General features: G+C 41.8%; 3 protein-coding genes across 5 annotated transcripts; 2 read left to right on the forward strand and 1 right to left on the reverse strand.

Annotated features, from left to right (window-relative positions):
- Positions 1-848: 848 nt before the first annotated feature.
- On the forward strand, positions 849-3971 carry rps15 (ribosomal protein S15). The gene is made up of 4 exons (XM_055032567.1): positions 849-930; positions 1334-1419; positions 2785-3019; positions 3800-3971. The coding sequence occupies exons 1-4, from the start codon at positions 928-930 to the stop codon at positions 3911-3913; spliced, it is 438 nt and encodes a 145-aa protein (XP_054888542.1). The 5' UTR covers positions 849-927; the 3' UTR covers positions 3914-3971.
- A 1011-nt stretch (positions 3972-4982) lies between these two features.
- Positions 4983-18447, forward strand: dpp9 (dipeptidyl-peptidase 9). Of its 3 annotated transcripts, none has more exons than XM_055032552.1 (21): positions 4983-5179; positions 6047-6137; positions 6225-6463; positions 6646-6758; positions 8030-8203; positions 10230-10401; positions 10677-10787; positions 10867-10995; positions 11095-11156; positions 11254-11354; positions 11910-12087; positions 12183-12342; positions 12447-12526; positions 13043-13195; positions 13319-13454; positions 13715-13860; positions 13941-14087; positions 14176-14328; positions 15166-15308; positions 15816-15927; positions 17587-18447. In XM_055032552.1, the coding sequence occupies exons 2-21, from the start codon at positions 6082-6084 to the stop codon at positions 17677-17679; spliced, it is 2658 nt and encodes an 885-aa protein (XP_054888527.1). In that variant the 5' UTR covers positions 4983-5179; positions 6047-6081; the 3' UTR covers positions 17680-18447. The 3 variants fall into 3 exon arrangements, with proteins under 3 accessions (XP_054888527.1, XP_054888529.1, XP_054888528.1); XM_055032554.1 differs by having other exon boundaries at positions 10233-10401; XM_055032553.1 differs by lacking the exon at positions 4983-5179 and adding an exon at positions 5527-5878.
- Positions 18448-21183: 2736 nt separating this feature from the next.
- On the reverse strand, positions 21184-27510 carry angptl4 (angiopoietin-like 4). The gene is made up of 7 exons (XM_055032562.1): positions 26898-27510; positions 26418-26528; positions 26235-26331; positions 23107-23220; positions 22919-23014; positions 22439-22723; positions 21184-22360 (listed from the first exon to the last, which is right to left on the reverse strand). Exons 1-7 carry the CDS (start codon positions 27399-27401, stop codon positions 22179-22181), a joined length of 1389 nt encoding a protein of 462 aa, XP_054888537.1. The 5' UTR covers positions 27402-27510; the 3' UTR covers positions 21184-22178.
- Between the last annotated feature and the right edge of the window lie 237 nt (positions 27511-27747).

A 27747-nucleotide genomic window follows, 5' to 3' on the forward strand; every position in this document is an offset into this window, starting at 1 on the left:
AAACACAAAATCATTTAACTAAAGTCAATACAAAACTATTTAAGAAAAATAAAAATAATTATAATGTGCCCAAGGTACATAACATTTCCTTATTGCATTGCAATGAACGTCATAATCAATGAATTAATATCTATTTGTTCAATTCAGTTTATTTCTAGAAGTGAATTTTGCATTTCATTAGGAATTCCAGGGACTGGGAGAAGAGAAGACAGGCACAGAATTCAACTTGCTTGTTGTGTTTCCACAGTTGCCGATGATTTGTGGAGAAATGTCATCTGCTACTGTTGGTCCACACTTTCTTATCAAATCTAAAGTCATCACCACTGTCTGCTGGCACTGTCAGCTTTACAAATGCTGATATTAATTTTCCTCACCTGTGCACATCTTGATATTATTATTGTGTGCAGCCACCACTGATGATATGTCTTCAGTTCAATTCAGGGTAGGACTCTGCCAGATTGCAACATCTACAGACTAAATTTGTTGCTCAGTCTTCTTTGCAAAAACAACTCAGGCTCAAGCTTTAAAATTGTTGCTCAGTCTTTGCAAAAACAACTCAGACTCAAGCTTCAAGTTTTGCCACTAATTCTCAAATGGATTTATTTCTGGACTTTTGACGTTCCATTGAATCTCTGGCTGAATGTTTGAGCTCTTTGTCCATGGTGAACATCAAGTCCCAGCCTCGTACAGAAGAGGAACAGTGTCTGTATTTAGAACGCTGTCAATCGGTACCAGTTCATATCAGATAAAATGGGGGCAAAACTGGTAAAACCTTCTCAGTGGAAAAAGTGTTTTTTTATGGTCTAAATGCGCCACCTGCTGGAAACAGAAGACAAAATCGCCGGAAAACACTTCTTGCATTAAATCCCGCGATATCACACCAAACGAGACTTGCGGACGTTCTTTTCCCTTGGATCATCGGGCAAGATGGTAGGTATCCGTTCTAGAGCAGTGCTTGTTAAACTGAAATCCTTTCCCATCTGAGCTTTCACCTTGATGATCAGGGAACCTGGTTGCACCGAGTAACCTGTGAAGAGTTTTGTTCACGATTTAGTTGAAAATTGTTACTTAAAATGTGAGATAAAGTGGCTTACAAGAGCTTTGTTTTAGCCTTAGCCTAGCTCGACTTTGCTGGCCTCCGCCGATAGATAGGCACACTTTGTGGATGTAATTTGAAGTAAATCGTGTTGTAAATTGTCAAAGCGGATTTTGAAGTTGGCGATTTAGTGTTTCGTGATGAATAATGATATATTTGTAAGCTATTGATGCCCGTCCATTGGCGAATGCTAATCTGGTTAGCCACGCTCACTGGAGTAATGCTGGTCTGTTTCAGGCGGACACAGAGATCAAGAAGAAGCGTACCTTCAGGAAGTTCACCTACAGAGGTGTGGACCTGGACCAGCTGCTGGACATGTCTTAGTAAGTGACACTGTGTTTGCCGGCCTGCACAGTCTTCCTTGTTTTAACAAACACCACATGTCAAAAGTGTTCCGTGAAGAGTTGATGTTTAAAGTGTCTTTTAGCTGTAATCACAGTGGAACCAAAGTCAAGCTCCTTGTTTGTGTGCAATCTAAATTAAAGATCAGGGATTTGGTCCAACATGTCAAATTGAAATGGAGAGCTGGTCATTTGGTTTGATGGACAACAATAAAATATAAATGTATCTTTTCTCCAACTAAATGTTTTGCACGTTATCCCACAGCAGTTTAATTTTCAGTCTGCATGTCCTTGGTTCCTGTCGTGTCCTGTTATTGTCTGATGTGTTCCTGGACCTATGGGACCGACCTGCAATCAGGCTTGTTCATGTGAATTTAAGCAGAAAGGTGTTTAGATGTTGCAGGACACTGACCCCCTGAGGTTAGGAGGTTGTGACCCCAGCCCTGTTCCACAAAAGATCAATAAGAAAGTATCCTATTTGTGCATCACTGACCTCAGCCTTCCTGTTCTCTCCATCTTCCAGGTAGAATGAACCAGACATGTAGAATCTGGTCTCTGTCTTATGGCTCTGTGCGTCATTCACTTTAAACACCAAACTGCACCGATTTGTTGTCAGCCTAACCTTCAGTATGTCATCAGTACTTTGAGTTTCTAACAAACTGGTCTCTACTTTGGACCGATTAATCGGTTGACATCAGATTTTGCTGGGACGGGGAAATAATGGGCCTTATCAGACTGATCGCTTTGAGCTGTGATGTTTCAACAGGGGAAATCGGACCTTTCTTTTGTAATAAAAGTATTTTCTTGATCATCCTATTGAAAAGTTTGAAAAAATGTGCAGCTATGGTCCAGAGTCAGGAATTGACTATGGGTGTACGATCCACTGCTTTCACTTGTGATACCAATATCTGAGGTTTAGTATCGGCTGATACCGATTCTATACAGAAAATCAGTGCTGGCTGACTTGAAACTTTTTTTGGGGAGGGGGGACAAAAATATTGAACTACAAATGTATATAATTTTCACCAGTACAGCACACTTTCATACACCAACTGCTTCACACGCTTGGTCAAGCATGTACAAGCACCTTCAATGTGCTCAGTCCGTGCAATTAGGAATAGAACAGCCAATGTAAAATAAATAAGTCACTCAGAACACAAAGCATAGAATTGGACTAAATAGATCTTCCCTTATGGATCAGGCCTATTGTCACTGATACAGATATTAATATTGTGTGGGTGCATCTCTGCATATGAGCGTTCTGCTTAACCATGTACCAACAGGACTTGCGTTTCAGTGTGTACTTGCTGACGCGTCTCACTGAAGTTGTGTGTGTTGTTTGTACAGCGAGCAGCTGATGCAGCTGTACTGCGCCCGCCAGAGGAGGAGGCTGAACCGGGGCCTGCGCCGCAAGCACCAGTCCCTCCTCAAGCGCCTGCGCAAGGCCAAGAAGGAGGCTCCTCCGATGGAGAAACCAGAGGTGGTGAAGACCCACCTGAGGGACATGGTGATCCTGCCTGAGATGGTGGGCTCCATGGTGGGGGTGTACAATGGCAAAACCTTCAACCAGGTGGAGATCAAGGTGAGGGAGACGGGCTCCATGCGTCAGACAGATGCACTCGGTTCTATTGATTATTCATTGACACTCGGGATGAAAAAAAGGGGGCAGATTTTTTTTTTTTGTTCCACCACTTAATATTGTTTTGTATATTAGAAATATGTGAAAATGCAAATAATTGTTTTTAAAAAATAAACATACAAGTTACATACAATGTATGTAACTTGTATACATACTAGGTATGTATGTATACAAATTAAATGCAATAACAGAAATCCTTTAGTATCTGCAACTAAATAGTTAAAACTTTAATAATATGGGAGAAGCTTGGTTTGTACAACGTAGGGCTGATGTGTTGACTATTTTTAATTAATACTTGGATAGCAAAGGAGCTTAATATGAGTTTATTTTTACAGAATTGAATGAGGTGATGTCAAAACTGCCAGTTCTGCATATCGTCAGACATTTATATGTAAAATGTGTATGTTCCTGTGCAGATCTGGCCAAATTACTGCTGCTGTTCATTCAGCAAATGACTTTTTTTGAGTTTGTATACTCCAGTTAATTGATCAATTCCTATATTAATTGATGATTATGAATTGTTTCAGCCCTAACTCAGTTCAGCACTGAGGTGTGATGGCTGATGGTTGAGCATATCATAATTATCTTCCACTGAATGTTCACTGAAGAGTGAAACTGAATGTTCACTGAAGAGTGAAACTGCTCCTCTTTACTGTGTTTGAATCTGTTGTGTGCTTTAATGTGAAAGCCTGTAGTGTGACTGGACTTCCTGTCTCTCCACAGCCTGAGATGTGTGGTCATTACCTGGGAGAATTCTCCATCACCTACAAGCCGGTCAAGCACGGACGCCCTGGTATTGGAGCCACACATTCTTCTCGTTTCATCCCTCTGAAGTAGAATGGCTGTATTGTTTGTATAAATAAAACCAAAAAATGAGCTGGGCTTCTCCACACAACTGCAGTGTCTGGTTATATTTTTTCATCCTTTCTGGGTTTTTGTAGGATCTTACCAAGTGTCAGGCCTTAAATCGTCACAGGCTCAGATTTACCCCCAAATAAGTTCACATTTTCCTTCTGAGTTTTTGAATGGCCTCTTATGACTTATTTCATTAATTGCTCCTTTCATTGACTATATTTAGTTTTGGTGCTGTTCACTGTATACATTAGAAATTTGGCTGACAAAACTGCTAAGGTCTTTTTAAAGGAATTTAAAGACCAAAACCAAACAGCCATTATGAATTCAATGGCTTCAAACCCTAGGCAAGAATATTGCAGTTACATTGAATGGAATAAGTTTACATCATTTTTGCTTTAATTCTTCATCAGGGGATTTTACGTATGCTGCCAGCTAAGTGGAATCCGTGTTCAGGATTGACATAGGTCTGAAATTAATTTCAGAATGATATTTGAAAGGGTTTCCTACTGGACAGCAGAGATGGAGCGGCAGAAGCTCCCAATCAGCAAGTAGTACACTTGGTTAATTTTTTCTCTACATATTTTCAGTTTGATCAGCTCAAATAAAGGCCATTACTGTCAGAAAGCTTCAAAACAGAAGTAAGGAAACGGGCTGATACAGTAATGGAACTATTCAGAGGATTCAGTACTGAATAGTTAAATGCCATACATTTAGAATCAAACATGGTGAAGCCTATTCTAAGAATAGCCAATGTGCCTCAGCACATGTTCAAGAAGTTATAGTCATTTAAAAGTATTGCTTAATGTTTTTGAATACATTCAGTTGGTAATCTGGATTGATTAGAACATGAAAAGAACAAACTTTAATGCCAGAAGAGATCAGGTCGTTTTCTACAGCTTCACCGTGACTCAGGTGTTGCCAACATCCCGTAGTGTTTATGGGATCATCTCTGTGTAAAACGGGGTTGATAAAGATTTATTTCAGGTGTCAGCTTTCCTCAGATTAGAACGTTGAAAAGAGTTTCATCTAACTGAACTCTCACAACGGGGTTCAATTTGAGCGGTGCGTCTGGGAAAAAGTACCGATGTGTTCTCTACCGGGAGCAACGTTCCTCCTTCCCGATCTGTGAGCCAGCTGCGTCTTGTGTGGCTGTTTCGGCCATGGATTCAACCTTTAGCAGTCGCGAAACCTGTTTGACACTGAGCTAATAGGCTGTAATAACCGCTTGAAGGAGCTGTAGCCAAACTGGTAAGTGCTGGGGGTAAATATGAGCCTGGACCCAAATGAAGCCTGCCTGGAACGGGTTTTCTCCGAAAGCGCTGCCGCTACTTAGCGGCTACCAGCTCTGGTAGCTAGCTAGTTAGCTTGAGAACGAAAGTGACAGAGGAGGAGAGTCCTGTCAAAACGGAGCGAAGAAGGAAAACGAATGAATTCCTGTTTCTCACAACTGTGACTGTCAGCGGTTACTGTGAAATGTAATATCGGTTCTGTTAAAAAAAGCCCCGAACGGCCAACTATGTGTTGCCGGTGTTATTCAAGATTTGCAACCTGAGAACAAAGCTCCATTGTAGGCTAGCTAACCAACAGAGCCCGCTGTGCTTCTGCTCCAGCCCGGCTTTGCTGTGCGTTGAACCCAGATGTTAGCACATGTCAGACGGAGTGATCTCTGATATGTACAAATGTTTCGGTTTAAAAATGCATTTTTTTTAATTATTTTTTGAAAAATCAACGTTAGAGACGCACTGCCTCCCATAAGGCTACATAATTAAGAGTTCTTTAAAACTATTGATGTCATTTCTGTCAAATCTGGAATCAAATGTTTGAAGTCAAATGAGTTGTTGTGGACCAGACTGACTTTGGTGACATCGGTGCAGATTGTGTGAATCAGTGTTTCTTGAGGAAGGGAACACTTCACAGCTTCAGTCAACTGTAATTACCAACAGCAAGGTAAGACTGGAGCTTTAGCGGGTCGGAACCTCAGTTTTTCCCCACAGTTTGTGCGTCATGCTGGTCTGACTCACATCTGAGTGAACCAGCTGATTTCAGCTTACAAACGCAGTGATTTTTTTCTCCGTACAACAGCTGGATTGATCATGCATTATGATCTGTTGACAGGTTACATATTTGGGATCTGAGGTGCTGATTGGTGAATGCATAGAGGAAAGAAGGTGAAGCGTTGTGACAAGAAAGAGGGCATCTGGAAAAGGTAGAATATTTCTGCATCTCCTCAGGATTCAGTGGACATTGAGTTTGTTTACTCAATGCTCACTGGTTCCTGCTATTGTTGCTGCAGTTGTTGGACTGTGAGCATGATGGCTGTTGACGGCCTGTGGGACAGCACAGAGGTGGTGGAGATGGGCGACGTGCCGTCTCAGTTCTTTGTGGAGAAACACTCTTGGGAGGGCCTGCGTGACATCATCCACTGTAGCAGGAAATACTCGGGAATGATCGCCAACAAGGCCCCCCATGACTTCCAGTTTGTGCAGAAGACAGATGAGAACGGGCCCCACTCCCACCGGCTGTACTACCTTGGTAAGTCTTAACAACCCGAGATCGGCTTTGAGTTTGTTTTTTAAAACTTCTGTGTCTGTGTTTTTTCTCTTTATTGAATATTTTTGTTTTTCTGGTCGCAGTGTAATTGTCACTGTGTTATGTTTCATATTTGGACGTTAGTAGAAGAATTGCATTGAGGCTTTTCTTCTACTTGTTTCCAGGAATGCCTTACGGAAGCAGAGAGAACTCGTTACTCTACTCCGAAATCCCCAAGAAGGTCCGGAAGGAGGCGCTTTTAGTGTTGTCATGGAAACAAATGCTGGATCACTTCCAGGTGACTTTGGCATAAGGCTGAACAGTCTTCTTGTAAAAGTCTTAATTTTGCATTATATTTGATTTTCAGCAGAATTGTGCTAATACAATCAATAGAACAATTACAGTAAGAATACATGAATATTACATTACTGCCTACATATTCATGTCATCAACCTTGCAACCTCCAAATTCATATAATAAAAACTCTATATTAAAATATAAATGATTAATAAATCAAAATGCAGTAGAAATACAAACCTTTTCTTCCCTACATATTCATAAACAGCCAAATGAGTTGTTGTGGACCAGACTGACTTTGGTGACATCGGTGCAGATTGTGTGAATCAGCCAAATTTCCATTAATATCCTTGCTTATTTTCAGTACCTTCACATCCTCACTTTCAGCAGATATAATATTAATTCACTAACACATACACTCCCACATAAATGTGCTCATCCTTTAAATCTGAGCGTTAAGAATGATCACATCTTTGGTTTTCCTTCAGCCAAGATTTAGTCATGTGAACAAACTTTTTAAGTTCAGGTGTAGCGTTGTATGAAAAAGTGTTCTGACCCAACGAGGTTCTGCAGTTCTGTTCTGACCTTCATCTAGTGACTCTGTAACTTTTGCCTTTGTATAAATGGACATAATGGATCAGGAGCTAACTTTATTGATGCACGTAAAAAATAATTTAAGAAAACATAAATTAGAAAAGCTTTCAAAAGTTTTGAAAGACCTCCGTGAAAACAAGAAATGTTGGAATAATCCAGTAAAACCTGATCTGCTTCTCTTTATTAACGAGCAAGAAACTAAAACTGACAAGCTTCCCAAAGAGGGAAAGTTACAAGCAAGTAAGATGCCAACTAAGAATGGATTCCAAAATGTGCTGTTACTCCTAAGCTGAATATTATGGGGTGTGATGCTGCAGGTGTCAGCTGTTTGCTGAACTACATAAAGCTTCTTGGTAAGAAGCAGTTAGCAATATGACAGAAGGATGGGTTGGTTTCAATTATTGAAGATGACTGTTTGTGGGTCTTCATCTGCTGGTGTCATTTTGTTTATGACTCAGTGGTTGTGTGTGTAAATGTCAGCGACTGCGTCGTGTTTTAGGGCTCTGATGATAACAGTTGTTTCTGTTTGGCTTTGTCTTCATCATGGGAGACGGTAGACACACCAGACAGAAGTGATAGCTCTAAAATAAATGCCTGGCTATGTTTTATGAAGCAAACTTTCAAGTAACAAAAGAATTGAAAAGGAGCTTACTTTTAGCTTCCTCCTGCGTCCCTTAGGCGACTCCGCACCAGGGGGCTTACTCTCGAGAAGAGGAGCTGTTGAGAGAGCGGAAGCGTTTGGGAGCTTTTGGGATCACGTCATATGACTACCATGATAAGATGGGGCTGTTCCTGTTCCAGGCCAGCAACAGTCTCTTCTATTGTCAGGATGGAGGCAACAACGGCTTCATCGTGAGTACATTGCTTCTATTCAGCTTAAAGAGCAATTATTACATCTGCACCATTTAGCAACAAACTTTCATGTTTTTTTTTTTTTTTTTTTACGTTTTAAGCGATGGCCCAACACAAAGCAGCACACAGGTCAGGGCAATAATATGTGGTTTTTAAAATCCAGTAGAAATGAAAATCCAAAAACCTTCTAAATAAAATACAGATTACCTTCAAGACTTAATGATAAAACACAAATAACAAGAGAAAATAAAGAATGCAGTTGTCAAATGATGACTTGGTTTATTAAAAAGCAATCCAGACCAGCCTGCACATGTGTAATAAAGATATTTCCCTCTGAGCCTAACAACTGGTTGTTCCACCCTGTGCAGTGACAGAAAAAGGTTTCCAACAGCTGTCAATTAAATCAGTGTTTTTCAAGGTGGAGGCCACCAGAGGGCGCTATGGGTGCTCAGAAAGTTGGAGGGAAGATGAGGGAAAAAAACCTGGAATCCAATATATCAACGTCAGATTAATAAAGTTATAATACATTACCTGAGAAAAAAAATTTCCACCACAGAAAACCCCAGCGTCATCAATGTTATGATGACTTCCTGATGGTGGAGTTTCAGAAAGATGAGATGTTGTTAAAGAGACAGAGGCCCAATTTCAAGGCGTTAACTGAGAAAGTCAAATTCTCTTAAGTCATGTTTGACATATACAGCATTTTTTATAACAACTGAAGTTAACATAGCTACTAGCTTGTGCTATAACATGACATTATGTGTCTGGTAAACACATAAGACTGTCCCTTTATGGGCCATCCATATATTGCTGCATCCATTATTACTTTTCTAGCGTCCCTCTGAGTGTTACATGCGTACTTCTGCAGATCACATTGGGTGGGGTTTTGACATCATTCAGTAGTTTAAATGACCTCGCAAGAAAAAAAAGTCAGTAAAACCTTGGACTCAAGCTTGAGGACCTGCTGTGTGAACGCAGTGCAGTCTAGGTTCTCTGTCTGCAGCATGGCTCTGATCAGTGAGTCATCAGTACTACAGAAGAAATTACCAACGGTTTGTAAATATGAACCCTCGCTATAACGCGGTTCATCTTTCAGTCTTGCTTCGCAGATTTTTTTGCGCAGTTTTTTTTTTTCCACAGTGCATTGTATTCTGCATCCTGATTGGCTAAGCAGTCTCTCAGCTTCTTCTCTACGTATGTGTCAATAACGTTGCGGTTTAATATGTACACATACGTAAAACAGCTTGCCAGATTTAAGTTTGCAAATTCTCTTGCATTTTCAAGTTTCTCTAAAACCCATAATGTCAACAAAATGTTCTGCACTGACCAAGGCCCAAAAGGCAGAGGAAGATGCTAACTATCGCAGAAAGAGTTAAACTTCTGGACATGCTACTCAAACATAATCCATAGTAGCATGTTGGTTTATCAGAATCTTTTTGCCTATTACTATTACTATGTTCTTCTCTCGAAAAAACACACCTGCACCGTGAGGTTTAGAAGAAAAAAACGCTACAGAGCTCTATTTCAGAGTCAGGATGCAGCAGCTCTGTCAGAAGAGCAGTGAAATGCATGCGAGTCACTGTTTGTCCTGCTGTACTTGGTATTTTTTTATGATCATTTTTCATTTTCTCACGTTCTAATCCAATGGCTCGGGTCGCAGTGCTGATCTCCATAATTTGAAACCTTCAGTTCATATTGATTAATTAAAATGATTATTTTATAGTGCAGTAGTTATTTGTAAAAAACTAAACAAAAAACATTTATACAGTACTTTTATTGTTACACAAATGCTTGGTCCTGTAAAAAGGTTTTGCTCTTTGGTTTCAATGTATTATGGAGTATTTCATTGTATAATAATTGTAAGAAAAAATAAAGGTTCCTACTTGACGGATTTCGCCTTTCACAGGTTCTTTTTGAAACGTAATCCCCGCGAAAAACGAGGGTTCACTGTCCTACTTTGTAAGCAGTCTTGCTAAGTCATCCACTGTGAAAGGGCCTTTTGGCTCATAGTGCTTATCTGTTCCAGCAGTCTGCCCCAGTAAAACCAGTGGAGATAAAGAGCCAGTGCTCAGGCACCCGCATGGACCCCAATATCTGCCCCGGACACCCAGATTTTATAGCCTTCATCAACAACAACGACCTGTGGATAGCCAACATCAAGACGGGAGAGGAGCGCAGGCTGACATACTGCCACAAAGGTTTGAGACTTTTCTGTCTGATCGTTGGTTTTATGTACTTGAAGTGACAATCACAAAGATGACAGACACAACATGCACCTGCTGTTCTCTGTTTATTTGTAAGGACGAAAGATGGACAGTTTTTAACTCAAATTGTGCCAAAGAAAGAAACAATGGCATGATGAAATGGAGATTATCTTGGCTTTATTTACTTTGGAATTAAAAGTTACTTTCAACAGAACAGTTTCGACTGAACTGGATGTGCTCCTGTTTGTAATCCCTGCCTCATCTCCCAGGTTTGGACAACGTCAAAGAGGACCCCAGGTCTGCAGGTGTAGCAACGTTCGTCATCCAGGAGGAGTTTGACCGTTTCACTGGTTACTGGTGGAGTCCATCTGCAGCAGCAGGTCAGCGCTGAACCCTCAGCCAGGCTGCGAAGCTGTCAGGTTCTCTTCACAGTGGCTTCTGCTTTGTTTGCTCCTGTAGATTCTGATGGAGGGAAAATGTTGTACCTTCTGTATGAGGAGGTGGATGAGACCGAAGTAGAAATTATTCACGTTCCGTCTCCGGCCCTGGAGGAGAGGAAAGCAGATGCGTACCGATATCCTCGCACAGGTCAATCCCGGCCCCTCGTGTGTGTGTGTGTTTCTTTTTTTTTTAATTTGAAGTCATTTAATGTTCAAATATTGAACGTGTGTCTATCCATCTGCATAGGTAGTAAAAATCCTCAGGCTACTTTAAAACTGGCAGAGATCAGGACGGACCATCAAGGAAAAGTAGGTTACTTTTCATCTGTTCATGTTGGAATTCATCTGATTGAATATTTAATTTTACAAATATGTGTCTGTGTGTGGGTGGATGGGTGTGCTTCAGATTATTAGCACGCAAGAGAAAGAGCTGGTCGTCCCATTTAGCACCTTGTTTCCTGGAACAGAATACATTGCCAGAGCAGGATGGACGATAGACGGAAAATAGTAAGTGAGATTTTGGTGTGTGCCAAGAAAGGAAGTAAAGTGTTTGTGTCTGAGTCCTATTCCAATATACCGTGCTAGGCAAAACTATTTACAGTTAGCGCTCTCTATAGCAGAGCTAATGGAAACTGTGGCTGATTTTCAGATCGTTGTGTGGATAGTTCAGATCGGTGGGTAATATCGGTTTCATATGTATCGGTTTAATTAAGGAACTCTGTGCCGATTTATTGGGGCACCCCTAATAAGGAATTTACTTTATACTGACATTAGTTGTGTTTTAAGATGTTTTCTTTAAAGCTGCAATATGTAACTTTTTTTCTTATCAATCAATCCGTCCATCCATTTTCTTACACCTTTATCCCATTGGGAGTGCTGTTGCCTATGTCCAGCTGTCAACTATCACTATCATAATACAGATTATTTACAATTTTGTATTATACCGTGACAACACAGTGGCAGTTTAAACAAATGTATATATATAAAAAAAATTCTAAAAGTTACATCTTGCAGCCTTAAGAGTTTCTCCCAGTATAAAAATTGAGCTATGTTTGGTGCCAGTGGTTGGGCAGTGCTGCTGGACCGCAGCCAGAGGAAGCTGCAGCTTGTTCTGCTGCCTCCCGCGCTCTTCATCCCCGTCACAGAAGACTCCACTCTGAGGCAGGACAGTCTGGAGGCTGTGCCCAGCTGCACTCAGCCATACATCATCTATGAGGAGGCCACTGACGTCTGGATAAATGTGAAAACATCTTTCTATGCTGCTCGATTGACATATGATTGGAGTCATTTCATAGTTTTACACAGTTTTGTCTGTTTTTTTTTTTTTTTTTGCAGGTTCATGATATATTCTATCCTTTTATTCAAACAACAGAAGATGAGTTTACTTTCATTTGGGTAAATGAGTCTAAAACAGGCTTCAGCCACCTCTATAAAATCACCTCACTGTTACAGCCAGGTTACCACCACTGGACAGAGGAATACCAGCATGTGGAGGGTGAGAGAAAATGTTTCTTCATTACTCAAAAATAGATCAGCACAAAAAACTAGTCAGTGTTTTCTCTTCAGTTATGTCAACAGATTCTTTTTATTTTTTTACAGGAAATTTTAAATGTGCAATCAAGGAAGAGGTTACGTTGACCAGCGGAGAATGGGAAGTGCTGTCCAGACATGGTTCAAAGGTAAACGCTTCAGGAAAGCTATGTGGATCCTTCTGGCAGTCTGACTTCCTGATTAATATATAATTATAATAAGAATTATTATACAGTGTCATAAACATGACATAACAATCATGAACATGAAGGAGTCTATGAATGTTTGACATATTATCTGAGGTAAATAAAACCTCAGATAAACAACACAGGCACCAAGTCCAGTCAAGTTCATTTGTATTGTGCATTTCAGCAACAAGGCAGTTCAAGGTGCTTTACATCAGAAAAACGCAAAAATCAACAATTGAAACATAATCTGTTTCAAAGTGCCATCATTACATGTCAAAATGTTGGTTAGTGTTTCATTTATTGTGGTACAAAAGTAACTCTAAACAAGTGGGTTTAGAGATAAGAATATAATATTTGTGGCATTCTTCTAGATGATCATATGTTTTATGAGTGCCTCACATTGGGTGTCTCTTCACTCTTTCTAGCTCCCTGCTTTTTCCTGCTGCTGTAAGCTTTTTCTCTTCGTTCTCTTATTAGATTTGGGTGAATGAAGGAACCAAGCTGGTATATTTCCAGGGCACCAGGGACACGCCGTTGGAGCACCACCTGTATGTGGTCAGCTATGAGTCTCCGGGTGACGTGGTCAGACTAACCAAGCCTGGATTCTCTCATTGCTGCTCTGTTAGTCAGGTACTCTTTCACTTCTGTCTTTACTTGCACTCTGAGATTTCTGCTCTGGCTTCCACTCCATATTGACCAGCCTTCTCATTACTAATGTTGCTGCCTCTCTGACATTTCTCTCTCCCTTTTCAGAACTTTGACTTTTTTGTGAGCCACTACAGTAACGTGAGCACACCTCCGTGCGTTCACTTGTACAAGCTGACCAGTTTAGAAGATGACCCCCTGCGAGTGGTTCCAGAGTTCTGGGCCAGCTTGATGGAGCCACCAGGTACAGAACAGCAGCATAGCTAAAGCAAACCAGATCTGTTCACCATCTTCAAGCATTCATTGTTGCTGAAGAAATGAGCCAAGAGCCAAGAATGTATAAAATTCAGAATTATCCATGTGGTTAGATTTTGATATCAGCATGGGTTACTAGTGTTACCCAAACTTCAGTGAGATTTTCATGTTAAAGGAAATGCCGCTGTTATTAGGAATGTCCTAATTGGGATGCTCCTTTCCTGCTTTGCGTTGTCCTTGGTCTTCCAGGTTGCCCTGGAGATTACAACCCACCTGAGATTTTTGACTTTCCGGGGAAGTCGGGCTTCCAGCTTTATGGGATGGTGTACAAACCTCACAACCTGCAGCCCGGCAGGAAACACCCAACTGTTCTGTTTGTGTACGGAGGCCCTCAGGTTCGTTGGCGCGATCACTTTAAGACGACTAAGAAAATGGGGAATTCATTTCCCGGATGTCTGTGACTGGGTGTTTTCAGGTGCAGCTGGTTAACAACTCTTTCAAGGGGATGAAGTACCTCCGTCTCAACACGCTGGCTTCTCTCGGCTATGCTGTGGTTGTCATTGATGGGAGGGGTTCCTGTCAGAGGGGCCTGGAATTTGAGGGAGCTCTGAAAAACAAAATGGTAGACTGATATACAGAGCTTGAATATAAATACAAATATTTGAACTGAAAACAAAGCTGCAATAAACAACTCAACTTGAACTGTCCAGGGTCAGGTGGAGATAGAGGACCAGGTGGAGGGTCTGCAGTACGTGGCTGAGAAGTTTAACTTTGTGGACCTGAGTCGTGTTGCCATTCATGGCTGGTCGTACGGCGGCTTCCTCTCTCTGATGGGCCTCATCCAGCGACCCAACATCTTCAAGGTTAGCAGGTCTTGTTCCTGAAAGAGTTTCTGTTTTGATGATAGCACTAATGGTTGAAACCACGTTTTAGTTTTCATACCCACTGCAAATAATTATTTAGTAATAAAGTATTCTATCAATTATTATAACAGTTGGATAAAATCTTGGCTCATTCTGCTGATTTTTATTTTTATTTTAACCATTTAAACCTTTTTCAGACAATATTAGAAATGGATAAATAATCCAATTCCTTTACTTAAAAGGACAGTATTATACGTTTTTCAGCCATGTAGTATATTTTTATAGCACAATCAAGTAATTATGTCATGTCAAGAAATGAAAAGAAATTGGACTTTGTACTTTGGGCGCTGTGGTGCCGGTCAATCCAAGCACTGAGGTCTCAATCCCGACACGGGTTGGAATCCCAGCTGAGAAATGGTTAATATAATAAACTCAATAGATGAGTAGTTCCACCTGGTGTTTGCTAATTGTTGATTCAAAGAAGAAAAAAAAATTATCTTGAATATAAATGTTTGTTTGTACATTTTTGACTTCCAGTTCTGAGTATGTTCTTTTGAGTCGGTATCCTCCAGGGAATGTTGACTTGGTAACTAAATTAGCCGATTTGACTTCCACGTTTGTATTGCCGCTGCTCTCTCTAACCACATGGTGTCAGTGTTGAGCTGTAAATGATCATCAGCTTGAATTAGAGAATTGCCAATAGTTCTTTTCTAAGCTTGTTATTTTCAGATCTGAAGATGAGTTTATAAAGCTATGAGCCCAGTTTCTCTTTCTAAAGATGTTGCTCTGTTAACCCACATAGCTGATTTCGAGACATTCCTTTCCGTTTCGCTGCAGTTGGCCATCGCTGGCGCCCCGGTGACCGTGTGGATGGCCTACGACACGGGCTACACGGAGCGCTACATGGATGTGCCTGAGAACAACCAGCAGGGTTATGAGGAGGGCTCAGTGGCTCTGCATGTGGACAAGCTCCCTAGCGAGTCAGTACACAGCACACACCCTCTGCCTGCCCCGACTTAACTCAGAGATGTTCGACATGATTGTTCCTGACAGGATGCTTATTTTGAAATGTGATTTATGCTCTTAAAATACATTTTAAAACGCATGCAGAAAAGACAGTTTGAAAATGTACCTTCCCCTAGATCGCTGAACTCCAGATTATTTTAGAGTCAAAGGAGCTGAAAATATCAAATGAAGCTATTAGCAGCTTGAAATGCAGGATTTTGAAATAATTTTTATTGAATTATGTCACCAGTTAGCTACAGTAGAAATCTGTCATATCGAAGACAAACTTCAAGCTCCAAGATAATTTTTTTCTTGGAGCTTGAAGGAGTGTGATCCGACAGACATGTTGCAGCGATGCTCTCTAATTTTAAAGTCAGAGTAAAGTATTTGAACTATTTTGAGACGTCTCTGTGAGTCCGTTAGGACCCGATATCCAGCGCGGCCTGTGGAACCTGTTCATCTTAACCTGCTCTTCCTCACAGGCCCAACCGTTTGCTGATCCTCCACGGCTTTTTAGATGAGAATGTGCACTTTTTCCACACCAACTTCCTGGTGTCCCAGATAATCCGAGCTGGGAAGCCCTACCAGCTTCAGGTCGGTGGCATGTGTTGATTTATATCACTGTAACTCACAGCAAATAAAAATCCAGAATATTGTTTGTCAATATTTACAACTTGAGTTGTAATATGCAACCTCAGTTGACCAAATTCTTCACAACATCACACGTGGATAAATGATAAAGCAAAAACTAAAATTAAGTTTGGTAAAAATAATAATAAAATTGGCAGAAAATCCCAAAAACCAATAAATGAACAAAAATCAAGTTGTTTTGTAGCAATACAGAGATTTTTGTTATTTAAATCAACTTTAGATCACGTCTCATTGGCTGATTTCTAAACTCATCCTGCTTTTCCACGTGATTGGTGTAAGAGGTCAGAGGTCATCTCTCTGCATTGTTTTGTCTTCATTCCTTAACACAATGAACACTGCATGAGACTGATGAGAGAGGATTTCAAAGGTCTACTATTATGCTTCCTTAAGCAAGGATACGTCTGTGGCCTACACAAAACACGTTCATTACATTTAATACATAAAATCATTGTCAGATATTGAGATTTCACCCAATCAGTTAGTTCTGTCTGTGTTGAGCTCATTAAGGAATGTGATGTCTTAGCGCTACATCACCATTATGTGAATGAGCTGCTGCTGGCCATGCCCTGATAACTGTGTAGGCCACCAAACTGTAATTCTTGTGGGTCAGAAATCCTTTTTTTCTGTTTGTCATATTTAAGGCTCTAAATGCAAACACACATGATTTATCTGAATATTTTTTATTATCTTAATATTACATAACACAGATCAATCAAACTACCTATTGTGACCTAAAAGCCTCTCTCCCACTGAGCGTTACCTCGTTCACAGCAATGCATTATGGGACAGATGCACTGTGAGTGACAAACGACAGCAATGTTTTCTGTGACAGCTGCCAGCAACAAAAGTTGAACACCAGCTGCATGTTCACATCTACATGTAGTAGCTCTTCATTTCTCATGCAGGAGTGATGGTGGTCACTCAGCTGCATGAGAACCAGAGACCGCCGCTTTGTCACATAAGCTCCAGAGAGAATGATTAGAGAGGAACGTTTCTAAATGAACACTTAAAACAACATTCATGAACATAAAAACCTGGAAAACTGAGAATCTTCAGACAAGTTTTGGTTTGAGACGATAAATCATTTTTTGAAAACGTGCATACAGAAGCAGTTTGAGGGCTTTATGGGCAGTTGCCCAGGGTGTCATCGGGAAGGGGCTAAGGACCCAGAAAATATATCTTACCTGTCAGTCTTAACATGTTTTCTACTGCTTGTATCCATGTATTGTGAAGTAAGGATCCATTAGTTGCTGTTTAATACTGACGGACTACATTACATGCTTTCTGCTCCAAAAAAAGAAATCCGATAATTTCTTGCATTTGAATTGGTTGGAGAGCAGCAGGAGGAATGGCTGAGCCAGGGCAACTGTGTGCATATTTATATTTCAGGGTTATAAAGTTAAGTATAATTGTGATTAATCACAGTGCAATTAACCTGATTACATTTTTAAAATACTAGTAATATTCTAACTTTTTGATGAGCTGAACTTGGGCTTCACTTTATTTATTTCTTGTATTTGTTTAACAAATGCAGCTGTGCTTTGTGTTGCTGAGATGAAAATCTCTCTGATGCGTTCTCGTCGCTCTGCTTCATTATTGCAGGTCTACCCCAACGAGCGGCACAGCATTCGCTGCCCCGAGTCTGGGGAGCACTACGAGATTATGCTGCTGCACTTTCTACAACAATACCTCTAAAGCCAGACTGTGGGCCTCCAGATCACCCTGTCTTTATTCTCTGTGTCCTCCTGTTGCCAGTTTATCACCCAGGAGTAGCAGCCATGTTTCTCATGTCGTTTCACTCTGCAGCTCTACTGTTTTTTGCCCCTGTGCCAGTCGGACTGAGCATCCAGTCCAGCCTAGAAGCAGAACAACAATCAGCAGTTTGCGTCACACCAAGTCATGTTTCCCAGCCCAATGTGGTTTTCTTTACCTGCTCTCCGACCTGCTCAGCAGTAGGAAGTGGGACGCAAATGGAATCTCTGCAGTTATATACTGGCATGAACTCTCACACTGCACATACACACATCCCACTTCCTTTTCCACCCACACACACACACACACACACTTTGACTAAGGAACATGCAGTCAGAATGACACCAGAGAAAGGAAGAAGATCAATGCTCTCCCTGTGTCCACCTGTTTTAACTATTTGTTGTTTAGAATAAAATATTTTTATGAATTTTTATTCCTTTTTTTTTTTTTTTTCTAACTGGCGACTGATGGAAGCTACTTGTCGATACCTTTGTCTCCTCTCACATTATGTTGCTAAAGATGTCTGCTTGCCTTCTCTATATATAATTTATATTTGCCAAAAGTACCTCTTGACTCTTGATCATGCTGGTATTTTCTTTTTTTTTACTGCAATAAAGACAACTGGACGGGGAGCAGCAGAGTCTGACAGCAGCTTTGTTCCACCTGAAATCCAGTTTATACATGACGATGAATAAATGAATGAATGGGTCACATGCTCTGTGGTTGTGTGCTCTGCTTCAGATGGTGGCTGGGCAGGAAGTGACCTGCAAGTTCTATGGAAACCAGTTGCTGGGTTTCACTGTGTATATCAGCACATGGGTAATAACATCTAAACTACCAGATTCTACAGTTATTTAAAATCTAATGGTAACATTGTTATGATTTAGCATGGATTAAAATAAACGGGACAAATAGTTCACTCATGTTTTAGTGATTCTTAGAATGACCTGTAGGAGTGTTTAGAGCTACACTTGTCTCTGAGATTAGTGAGGAGAAATGCTTACACATTTCTTTTTGCAACATTGCATCTGCTCAGTGAGCTTTGAGGACTCCCTGCAGAATTGATCTGGAGTTTGGATCATTAAGGGGCTCTGTTTTTGAGTTTTGTTTTGTCATTGTCCTGCCAAGGACGACAATTAAATGTTATTGAAAGAACTATTTATTTCAGAAACTTTCACCAAGTCAAATACATTATATAAATTCACTACACAGCTGGCTCTTTCAATTAGTTTTACATTTTATCATTTTTACACAATTTTGTATAAAATGTTATCTCCAATACAAATCTTTACAGTTACAATTTTACAACAAATCATACAATTTCTGTACAAAGTACAAAAAAATAAAAAATCACCACCCTTTTTAAATTGTGAATTTCCAGCATTGAACCAAATATTTGAAATGAATTAACTTTCCCAGTCTGCTCTGGCAGCAGGAAGCAGGCTAAAGAAACATTGTGTCCCTCTGTGAAGAAATGCATGAACAGATGAGAAACAAAGTCAGACATTTATCAGACTGGAAAAGGTTACAGACGTTTGGACTCTGTTCACCACTGAATGTCATCACAAACAGAAAACATGGAACTGCAACCAACCCAAGCAGAAGTGGCCTTCCTATTACTAGAGAAAACACTGAACACTCATCCAGAAAAGCAAAGCTGAAGTTGGTTTCTGAGTGCAGCTTCCAATTTGGGAAATAACTAAAGGGAAATTCCACCTAATGTTTTACTACTACTACAAATTGTTTTTCACTATAAATATATGGTACGTCAAGGAGAAAACGTCCAAACAAATCCAGGGAGGGTCATGCTAAGCTAACTGCTAGTTATCAGGATTCAGGACAGAACTAAATCCTGATAACTGGATTCATAATCTCTTTGGAGATTTCGATCATGACATTGAAATCTCCGAAGAGATGCTAACTACCATTGTGTTGTTGCAAAGCTGCTATAAATGGATTTTGAAGTGATCCGTTGGACCCTCCAACCTTAAGATGGAGCCCTGATCCGCCTCTATCTTAAGCAGTGACACAGGTTGATCCTGTGACCTGGAGGATCACAGTGGATGAAGCAAATGAACTAAGCCGGGCAAAGAAGTGCAAAGTGTAGTCCTGAAAATTAAAGCTGACACCTTAAAGCTTTAGTTTGCTTCCAGGTACAAAAACATGCAGCCATGATCCTTAACATGCAAGACACCTGCCAGGTGAGACTGAGTGACGTGCAAGCATATTTTGAAGAAAATAAAATTATATAACATAAAATGTGAGAAAATCTAATCCTGTCGGTACTTTGACAAAATTGTTAATTATTGTGATGTCGAATAAAAACAATCCAAAACAAGAGAATGAAACAGCCAGTCATTCATATTTGTGGTCTTGATAATATAAACTATTGAGTATAGAATGAATCAGTTGGCTATTCGATGCTTCTGGCCATTTATTGTATTGATGTTACATAAATTGATAAGGGCAAGTTTAGCTGAACCACAGGTACAGACAGAGTTAGTTTTCTTTATGTCTGGTCTTCCGGTGGTTAGCAGGACTGGCCATTTTTATCCTGGGGTGTGTATATGTATATGGGGGTGGATGTGTGTGTGTGTGTGTGTGTGTGTGCGTATGTGTGTGTGGCCTATTTGTATTTGATACAGTGTAAGGCCCAGGTGTGGAACCACTAGTCCTTACGCCAGAAGAAGTGTTGCTGTTTTGGGGTTGGCGGTTTAGGACTGAGATGTGAATTTAGTTCAGGTTTGGTTTAGGATGAGTGTCAGAAATAGAAATGAATGAAAAATGAATAGAAGTCAATAGAACATTCCAGTGAAGATAGACAAACCTACCGTGTGAGTGTGTATGTAGGTGTATATATGCATAATGTGCGCATGCGTGCGTTTGTGTGTGTGTTTGGATCAATAATGAGCAGGTTAACAGCCAATGCCTCCATGTTGTTTCCCAAAAAATTGACAACTGTATGATTTTTACTACACTTGAATTTTTTTATACATATATTCTTAAAAATCATAAATATATTTATAGAATTTACCTAACTTAATTTGGGCCTACAAGATTTATGTGAAGCACAATTTTTGCAAAACATGCATTCATTAAAAACAAAATTAATTCAAATTGGGGTCCTGGATAATTTCCACAGTAAGCTCTTTCTCAAATCTGGCCCAGCAGTTCAATAAAATTCACAAATCTGAATATTTGTTCAACTTGAAATTTTAAACATCGATTTATGCTAAACTTTTTGTGGCTCCCAATGACTTTCAACTTGATGATTTTGGCCCATGTGCCAAAAAGTTTGGACACCACTGGGTTAGTTAGATGAATGACAACCCAAACCCACCACAGCTCATGTCTATCACACATTGTGAGATGCTGGAATGACTGGGCATCGTGAAGATCATCATGGTGTTGACAGATATGAATACTGAATAAAAACCCAAAACAAAATTTGTTTAAATCAGTTTTATTGGCTCAATGTGGCCAAAATAGTCATTTTTCTTCTACCCTCCCTTTTCCCTTCCCCCCCAAAAATACCTCAATATAAATTACAGACAGAAAGCAGCACATAACAGATATGTGGTTTTTAAATAAGAAAAATAGATTTAAAACAAACTTTTAAGTCAACTGGCAAAGATCAGAAACAGATACTTTACTAAAAAACAGTCATTTTTCAAATATGTACAAAACAATGCCATTTATTGAAGAACTAGTCAATATGACTAAATATCAAACCCTCCAGAGGAAAAAAAAATCAGTGAAGACTTTCAGTCGATTCTGACTATAGAACAGATAGTATGTGTTAAGAAAGGCAGGAAAGGTGAGTAATATCGATGATGCTAATATAGCGTAAAGCTAGTTGACAACAGTTCACCCCGTTACCAGACTCCAGCCTCATCGTGCTGAAATCTGCTGTTTATGTTTTCGATGGTCATTTGGTCCACAGCTTGTGGTTTTAAGAGTTTGCTGACTCACCCTGTCACTAGTGTAAATGCCCTGCACAAAAGCAGCAGATCTGCACCTGATGCTAATTATCAAACCTCAGCATGAACCCACCTCATCCCCAGTGAAGCGTTCGAGCTTGTTGGAAAATGCATAATGACTCCCAGCTCAGTCCACAGGCCGAGACTTGCTCACGTTTACAGGATGAAACCTCATCGGGAAAACATATTAAAAATGTTCCACTGCACATTTGGCTTTGGACTCAGTTATTGACTGTGGCTTCACATAGCAATAAGGAATCTGTCTTTTCACACAACAAACCACAGAAAAGTCTTTTCATCTGACTTTGTCCTTCTACTTTCAGGACTGTGGCTCTGGTGTCAGGTTTCCCCCTCACAAAGAAAAACCCCAAGAGTTGGGCGTGTCTGCCACAAAAACCAGCGACGAATAAAGAATGGACAGTCAAGACTGCTTCTTTTTCCCTCTTTCTCTCTTTCAGCTCTTTAAGACTTGTTGATGGCGGTGGGGGCAATCATCATTATGCTTGACTTCAGGGGATAGTAGCGCCCCCTCCAGGTCTTCCAGAAGATGCCTTGCTTCCTTTGGTGTCTCTGTTTGGGAGGAGGGCTCTGGAAATATCTCCCATTTAGGTTGGAGCGACCGCAGTTGCTGAACCACCAACCACCTTCAAAAACAGTCAGCTTAATTAGCATGCTTCAGTCTGGCCAAAGTCGGGGTGGCTGAACAGTGTGCCAGTACTTACCAGAGAGGTGTTTGGCACAGTTAATGTCACCTTTCTGGTCATTGTCTTGGTCCCGGGTTGAGAACGGCAGAGCGAGAGCTGAGTCGGTGGTCAGGGAACTCTCCAGCGTATCGGTGGCACCAGGTTCCTGAATCAGGAGTGAGTAGTTGGTTTCTTTTCCACCAAGTTCAAACGAGAAGCGGACAGATGCTGAGTCATCCCCCCAGTCTGAGAATTTGATGTTGAGGGTATAGCTGCCATCTTTGGCGATGGCATGGATGTTTTCCAAGCCCAACCAGAACTCTCCTGAACAGGAACAGAAAACAAAACTTAATCCAAAACAACCCAAAGCTCATGATCCTGACATCTTTCAATGACTTCATTCTTAGTGCTTGGAGCTACTGAAGGCCTACAGAGGAACTGAAAGGCAACAGCCCTGACCCCGCACTGACCAGCTAACACCGGATTGTGAAAGTGGATAAAATTCCACAGAGTATTTACCGTTCAGGCTGCCAAAGCCTTTTTCGTAAGCCTGCCACAGTTGGTCAAAGTCCACGGAGCCATCTTGGCGTCTTTGGATGACTGTCCATCCACCATCTGGACAGAGAATCGTAGAGAAGTTGATCAAACAAATGTTACATCAGCCAGGAGACAGACTTAGCACTCAGAGGAAGTTCTGCTGCGCTCACCAGGTGTCATCTCACAGAAGACGTCAAAGGGCTCAGAGTCAGTTGGTTGGATGGGGTAGACCCCGCTGGTGGTCTCTCCTCTCAGGAACAGTTCATGACAGTCTGTGGCCATTTCTGAAACAGCAGAGAGGGAGAAATCCAACAAGATGCTTAATCGTGGAGGAATGTTGGTGAAGCCTGTCTTGTTAGTGTCTGCTATGCCATGAGATTTTTCTCTGGTTATGTGAAAGATTCCAACAAAACTGGACTGTTTGACAGGTTCGATATTGCCTTGCTGTTTAGTCTTAGGCTTCTTCCAGGGTGACCTGTGCAGGATGTCTTGACCTAACATATGATCTTGCTGTTACAGTTTCTCCAGGAATGCTGACAATGCTCAACACATTTAGCTGTTGCAGGCTCTACTCCCCCTGAGAAACCACAGAAACTTGAACAAAAATTACCCCTACTCCCTGTTCGAATGTATTTGATTAGTTTCCTCTGCCGATCTTTTAGAAATAGGTCAGTCTGTTTTAAAGAAATCCTCAGCTGAAGGAGAGCAGTGTTTGCAAATAAAACTAATCGTTCCAAGTCAGCAAAGCAGAGCTTATCGCACTAAGTCTGGAGATACAAACTTACACCAGATAAAGCCATTAAAAACATGAGTGTGTCTCTGTCGTAAACATGACCTTTCTCCCAGTTCCCAAGCAGAATTCCCCTCTTTTACAGCTGCCTGGCCTTGTAAGCTATAGGGTTACACACCATTCATCCTTTACATTCCTCATCCTCCCCCTTCCCCATGTCTGCGACCTGTCACACCTCCGTCACGTGCCCAGTAGCTCGGTGGTGACGTAGATGTGCATGGCTGCTGCATGCCTGGGGTGTGATCAGATGGTAGGTTTTGAGGGGGATGGGGATGTTTCTTCAAGGGAGACAGGCATCTAGAAATGAGGGTGGGGGAAAGTCTGGAGCTGCAAGTTCTCATTTGCCTAAGGAGGCAACAGCTTGCCAATATGCAAGTGGCACCAGGTAGGAAAATGTAGTATATATTTAAAAAGTCTAATAAAGGTGAAAGATTGTGATTGGTGGAATGTTGCCTCGCCAATCATAGACCTCTGACCTCTACTCTAAAGGAGCAAACTCTGGGGGCTGCTGCCTGACTGTGGGTCAGGGGGATCTCCTGAGCTTTGGCACATTTCCAAAGAAAAGGACAGTTTTCCCTCTGTTCAGGGTGCGGGGTGCGTAAGGGTGGAGGGGGTGTGGATGTAGGGGAAAGGTTGCTCACTCATGAGGAACATCCAAACATTTGTTTTTGAGCCTGATGCCATAAAAAGTGGGAGGAGTCAAGTGTCTTCCAAACAATGTGGAGGGTATCTATGCAAGGTTCACAGATAAATTTAGACAGCCTTTCCCCATTTTCATCCTCTTTCCTTGGCTCAGAGGGAAGTGTTATCAGTAAAAACAGAGTGTTGGAGATGGAGGCAGTCTCCCAGGCTCTGAGTAATCCACCAAAGCTGCTTGACCCTGACAGGATACTTTCTGAGACGCTGAACTTTCTCCTAGCTGGAACTCGGCCAGGAAAACTTGTCCATTTTTTCCCTCATTCACAAAGCACTGCTGATGTCAGAGTATTGTGGTATTCCTGGGATGTGTGGCGGACCTCAGATTACCTTTCACCTAATTCACATCTAGAAGCAGTTTGAAGTTCAGTTTGGACTTTAAGTCAAGTTTTACTGCTCTTTAATAGCTTGAATTCCAGTTTTCACTTCATTTGTGTTTTTAAATGCACTTTTTTCTTATATGACTGAAGACTAAGCTGAACGTCTGTTTTGGGCCCTGAGCAACTAATTTTTTTCACCATGTGTTTCAATCAGAGAGTTCAAAAGATGCAGAGGCCTACAATTTTTAACAGATTAAAAATTTCAGAAAGAACAAATTACAAGATATAAATGTTCCATTGACAAGCTCATCCTACAAACAAAAAATGATAAAAAGAATGTATTTATACATTCTTTGTATTATGTATTGTGTGTGTGTGTAGGTGTGTGTGTGTGTGTGTGTGTCTGTGTGTATTGGGTAAGAGTTTGCGTGTGGCTTTGAACTTTTTCTGGTGTTTAATTGGTTTTTTAATTCATGGGTCCAAAATGACCATAAGACAATCCTTGCACCCTGGTGGTGTTCAGCCCACATGGAAATATAAACAAAAACAAAGTATCACTTTTTCTGATGACGGGTCAGTTTAGGAAAAGTCATAAAATTCCAAGTTGGAAAGAGATAGTTTAGGGTGTTTTTTCTACAGCTGAACATGGTAATGGGTCACTTTTGAGGGTTCAGCAATTATCTATTTTACACCCAACCATTATCATGGACGGCATGATCAGCTTCTGCCTTGTGGATATTTAGAAACCAGCTTGGCCATTTCCAGCAGCCCAGTAGAGTCTGGATGAAGGCAGATATTCTCACAGACTGGAGAGTTAAACGACTAACTAAACTCAACATCCATTCTTCCTAGAAGACGGTTTTCACATCTGCTCAAGTTGTCTATAAAATAAGTGAACCTGTACAAAGTTCTGTTGGAGGTTTCCTCGTGTTGAAAGGAAGTGTTGTTCTCCCCTGTCACCACATGCTTGATCCAAATGGCTGAGTTTCTGAAGATAGCCAACTTTCAACAAATGCCATTAGGAACTACATCTGATTGATTTAGATCTATATCAGACTGGAGTTTGAAGCTGCCTGGATAAATTGCATAAATTTGATAATAAATTTCTCTTACATGACCGTGAGATGACAGAGTTGAGGTGAAATGTTGTGAGATAACTAATGCAGAAAAATATGGCAAAATGTTTTTCAAAAGTCAGATGATTTGTGTGACATTATAGAATAACTCAAAATGAAAAGGTTGTGTTCAGACTAGAATATCAAAGGAAGCCAATATGACCTTCAACCTCCTGAGTTGAGTTGATTGAGTCAGAAAGTCAACCTGTTGCCATTTCCGGGCTGCAGATTAGACTGACTTTAATTGTTAGTGATTTAAGCTTCTTTCTGTCCTCACCCAGCAGATGGTTCGCCACGTTTTGGCGTCAGATTTTCTTCAACCCACTTAAGTCAGTGTGAACAGAGGGGGATTTGAGGCGCTGCGGGGTTTCACTCACCGAGCGGCGAGTCGCGCTGCTCCTCTGCGTCACTGTGCGCGGGGCCCTCGGTGCTGCCGCTGCCCCGGGCTGAGGGCCTCAGGCCGGGCTGCTGGATCTGAACACAGCAGGAAGCACCAAAGAGCATGAACAAATCGTCCCCAGCTTTCAGAGAATGACACCGGCCAGGTGAACGCGGCTCACCTGGTTCTGCAGCGTCCTGATGCGAACGCTCTGCTTGTCCAGTTTCTCTTGCTGGAGCCTGATGCGCTCCACCAGATCATCGATGCGTCTGTTCTGAGAGTCCAGCATGAGCTGAGGAGAGAAGCAGCAGTAATGAAACCCAGGTGGACGGTTCTTTTTTGCACATGGAGCCCTGGTTATGCAACTGGGCTTCGCAGCCAGCTGGTTCTGGGTCAGCCCGTTTCCCCGTCAGGCTCTCCAGGGTCCCAGCAACCAGCAGCTCCTCTCTCCACCATCTGATGCTACAAGCCTCTTTGTCTAGCAGCCCTGAAATGTGCTGCACACAGTTCCCTACCCACTGCTCCCTCTGGGCTTTTTCATTCTAAAAGTGCACATTTTAATGTACACTTGAGTATACAAGCAGGAAGCACTGAACACAAAGGAAGCCTCCTGTGTCCTCCCTCCCATCGCCCTTCCTCCCCAGACGGCCTGCAGTCTTACCTGGATGCTGCGTGCATCGCTGCTGTTCCTGCTGCTTGCTCCCTGCAGCATGCCGTCCACCCTCTCCTCCAGCCGGCTCATCCTCTCGCTCATGGTCCTTCTCTCCTGCTGCATCTCCTCCACCTTCTCCCTCAGCTCGGCCGTGACGTTGAGGAGCTGGCCCTCTCTGTCCTCCAGGTCCCGAGCGCGGGCCCTGAGGCTCTCCCCCTCCACCTGCTGCCTCTGGCTCTCTTTGCCCAGCTCGGCAGTGGTGCGGTTGAAGGCTTTCAGCTTGGTGAAGATGTCCCTCATCTGGCCTTTGGTTTTGTCTACATGCTCCTTCAGGTTCTGGCCCAGCTGCAGCAGGCCGTGGGCCAGGATGTTGACGTCGTCCCGCGCAGCGTACTGCACATGCTTCTCCTTGGCAGCAGCAGCACTTGGCGAGGCCCCCTTTCTCTCAAAGGGGAAAGCGGAGGCCATGAGCACCACCAGGCAAAGTATCAGGGCTGCAAGTGTTGTCTTCATCGCTGCTGGAGCTTCCACCCCTCAAACCGAGTCTTGCCAAGTCTTGTGGAGTTGAACTGGAGAGCTGAGGCTCCTGGATGAACAGACACAGCTCTGCTGTTTTATACTTTCCCAGCCCTGCGGTGTGAGCCGTGCTGCTGCCTGCCATTGGCCGGCTGGGCAGAGGGAGGAGTGCAGCTGCTCTCAGATTTCTGTTCCTCCTCCATCTCCATATTAACCATTGATGTGTAAGGAAGGAGATGATATAGCAAAAGATCACTTCTATCAGCTGATGTCAAACCGTTGTCCTTCCTCCTGTGAGAAGAGCCACCTCACCACAACTGAGCATGAAATCTGTAGTTCATCA

The sequence above is a fragment of the Poeciliopsis prolifica genome, unplaced genomic scaffold, assembly GCF_027474105.1.
Source record: "Poeciliopsis prolifica strain line A6 unplaced genomic scaffold, Auburn_PproV2 SCAFFOLD008, whole genome shotgun sequence".
Lineage (NCBI taxonomy): Eukaryota > Metazoa > Chordata > Actinopteri > Cyprinodontiformes > Poeciliidae > Poeciliopsis > Poeciliopsis prolifica.

Excerpts from the sequence above, each read along its gene's own strand:
- rps15 (XM_055032567.1), top strand. Across the intron at positions 1,420-2,784 it reads CAGCTGCTGGACATGTCTTA|CGAGCAGCTGATGCAGCTGT; the intron begins GTAAGTGACACT and ends TTGTTTGTACAG. Across the intron at positions 3,020-3,799 it reads TCAACCAGGTGGAGATCAAG|CCTGAGATGTGTGGTCATTA; the intron begins GTGAGGGAGACG and ends GTCTCTCCACAG.
- dpp9 (XM_055032552.1), top strand. The coding sequence starts at position 6,082 with ATGCATAGAGGAAAGAAGGTGAAGCGTTGTGACAAGAAAGAGGGCATC. Across the intron at positions 8,204-10,229 it reads GAGGCAACAACGGCTTCATC|CAGTCTGCCCCAGTAAAACC; the intron begins GTGAGTACATTG and ends TATCTGTTCCAG. Across the intron at positions 14,088-14,175 it reads GAGCTCTGAAAAACAAAATG|GGTCAGGTGGAGATAGAGGA; the intron begins GTAGACTGATAT and ends TGAACTGTCCAG.
- angptl4 (XM_055032562.1), bottom strand. The coding sequence starts at position 27,401 with ATGAAGACAACACTTGCAGCCCTGATACTTTGCCTGGTGGTGCTCATG. Across the intron at positions 26,332-26,417 it reads TCAGGACGCTGCAGAACCAG|ATCCAGCAGCCCGGCCTGAG; the intron begins GTGAGCCGCGTT and ends TGCTGTGTTCAG. Across the intron at positions 22,724-22,918 it reads AGGCTTTGGCAGCCTGAACG|GAGAGTTCTGGTTGGGCTTG; the intron begins GTAAATACTCTG and ends GTTCCTGTTCAG.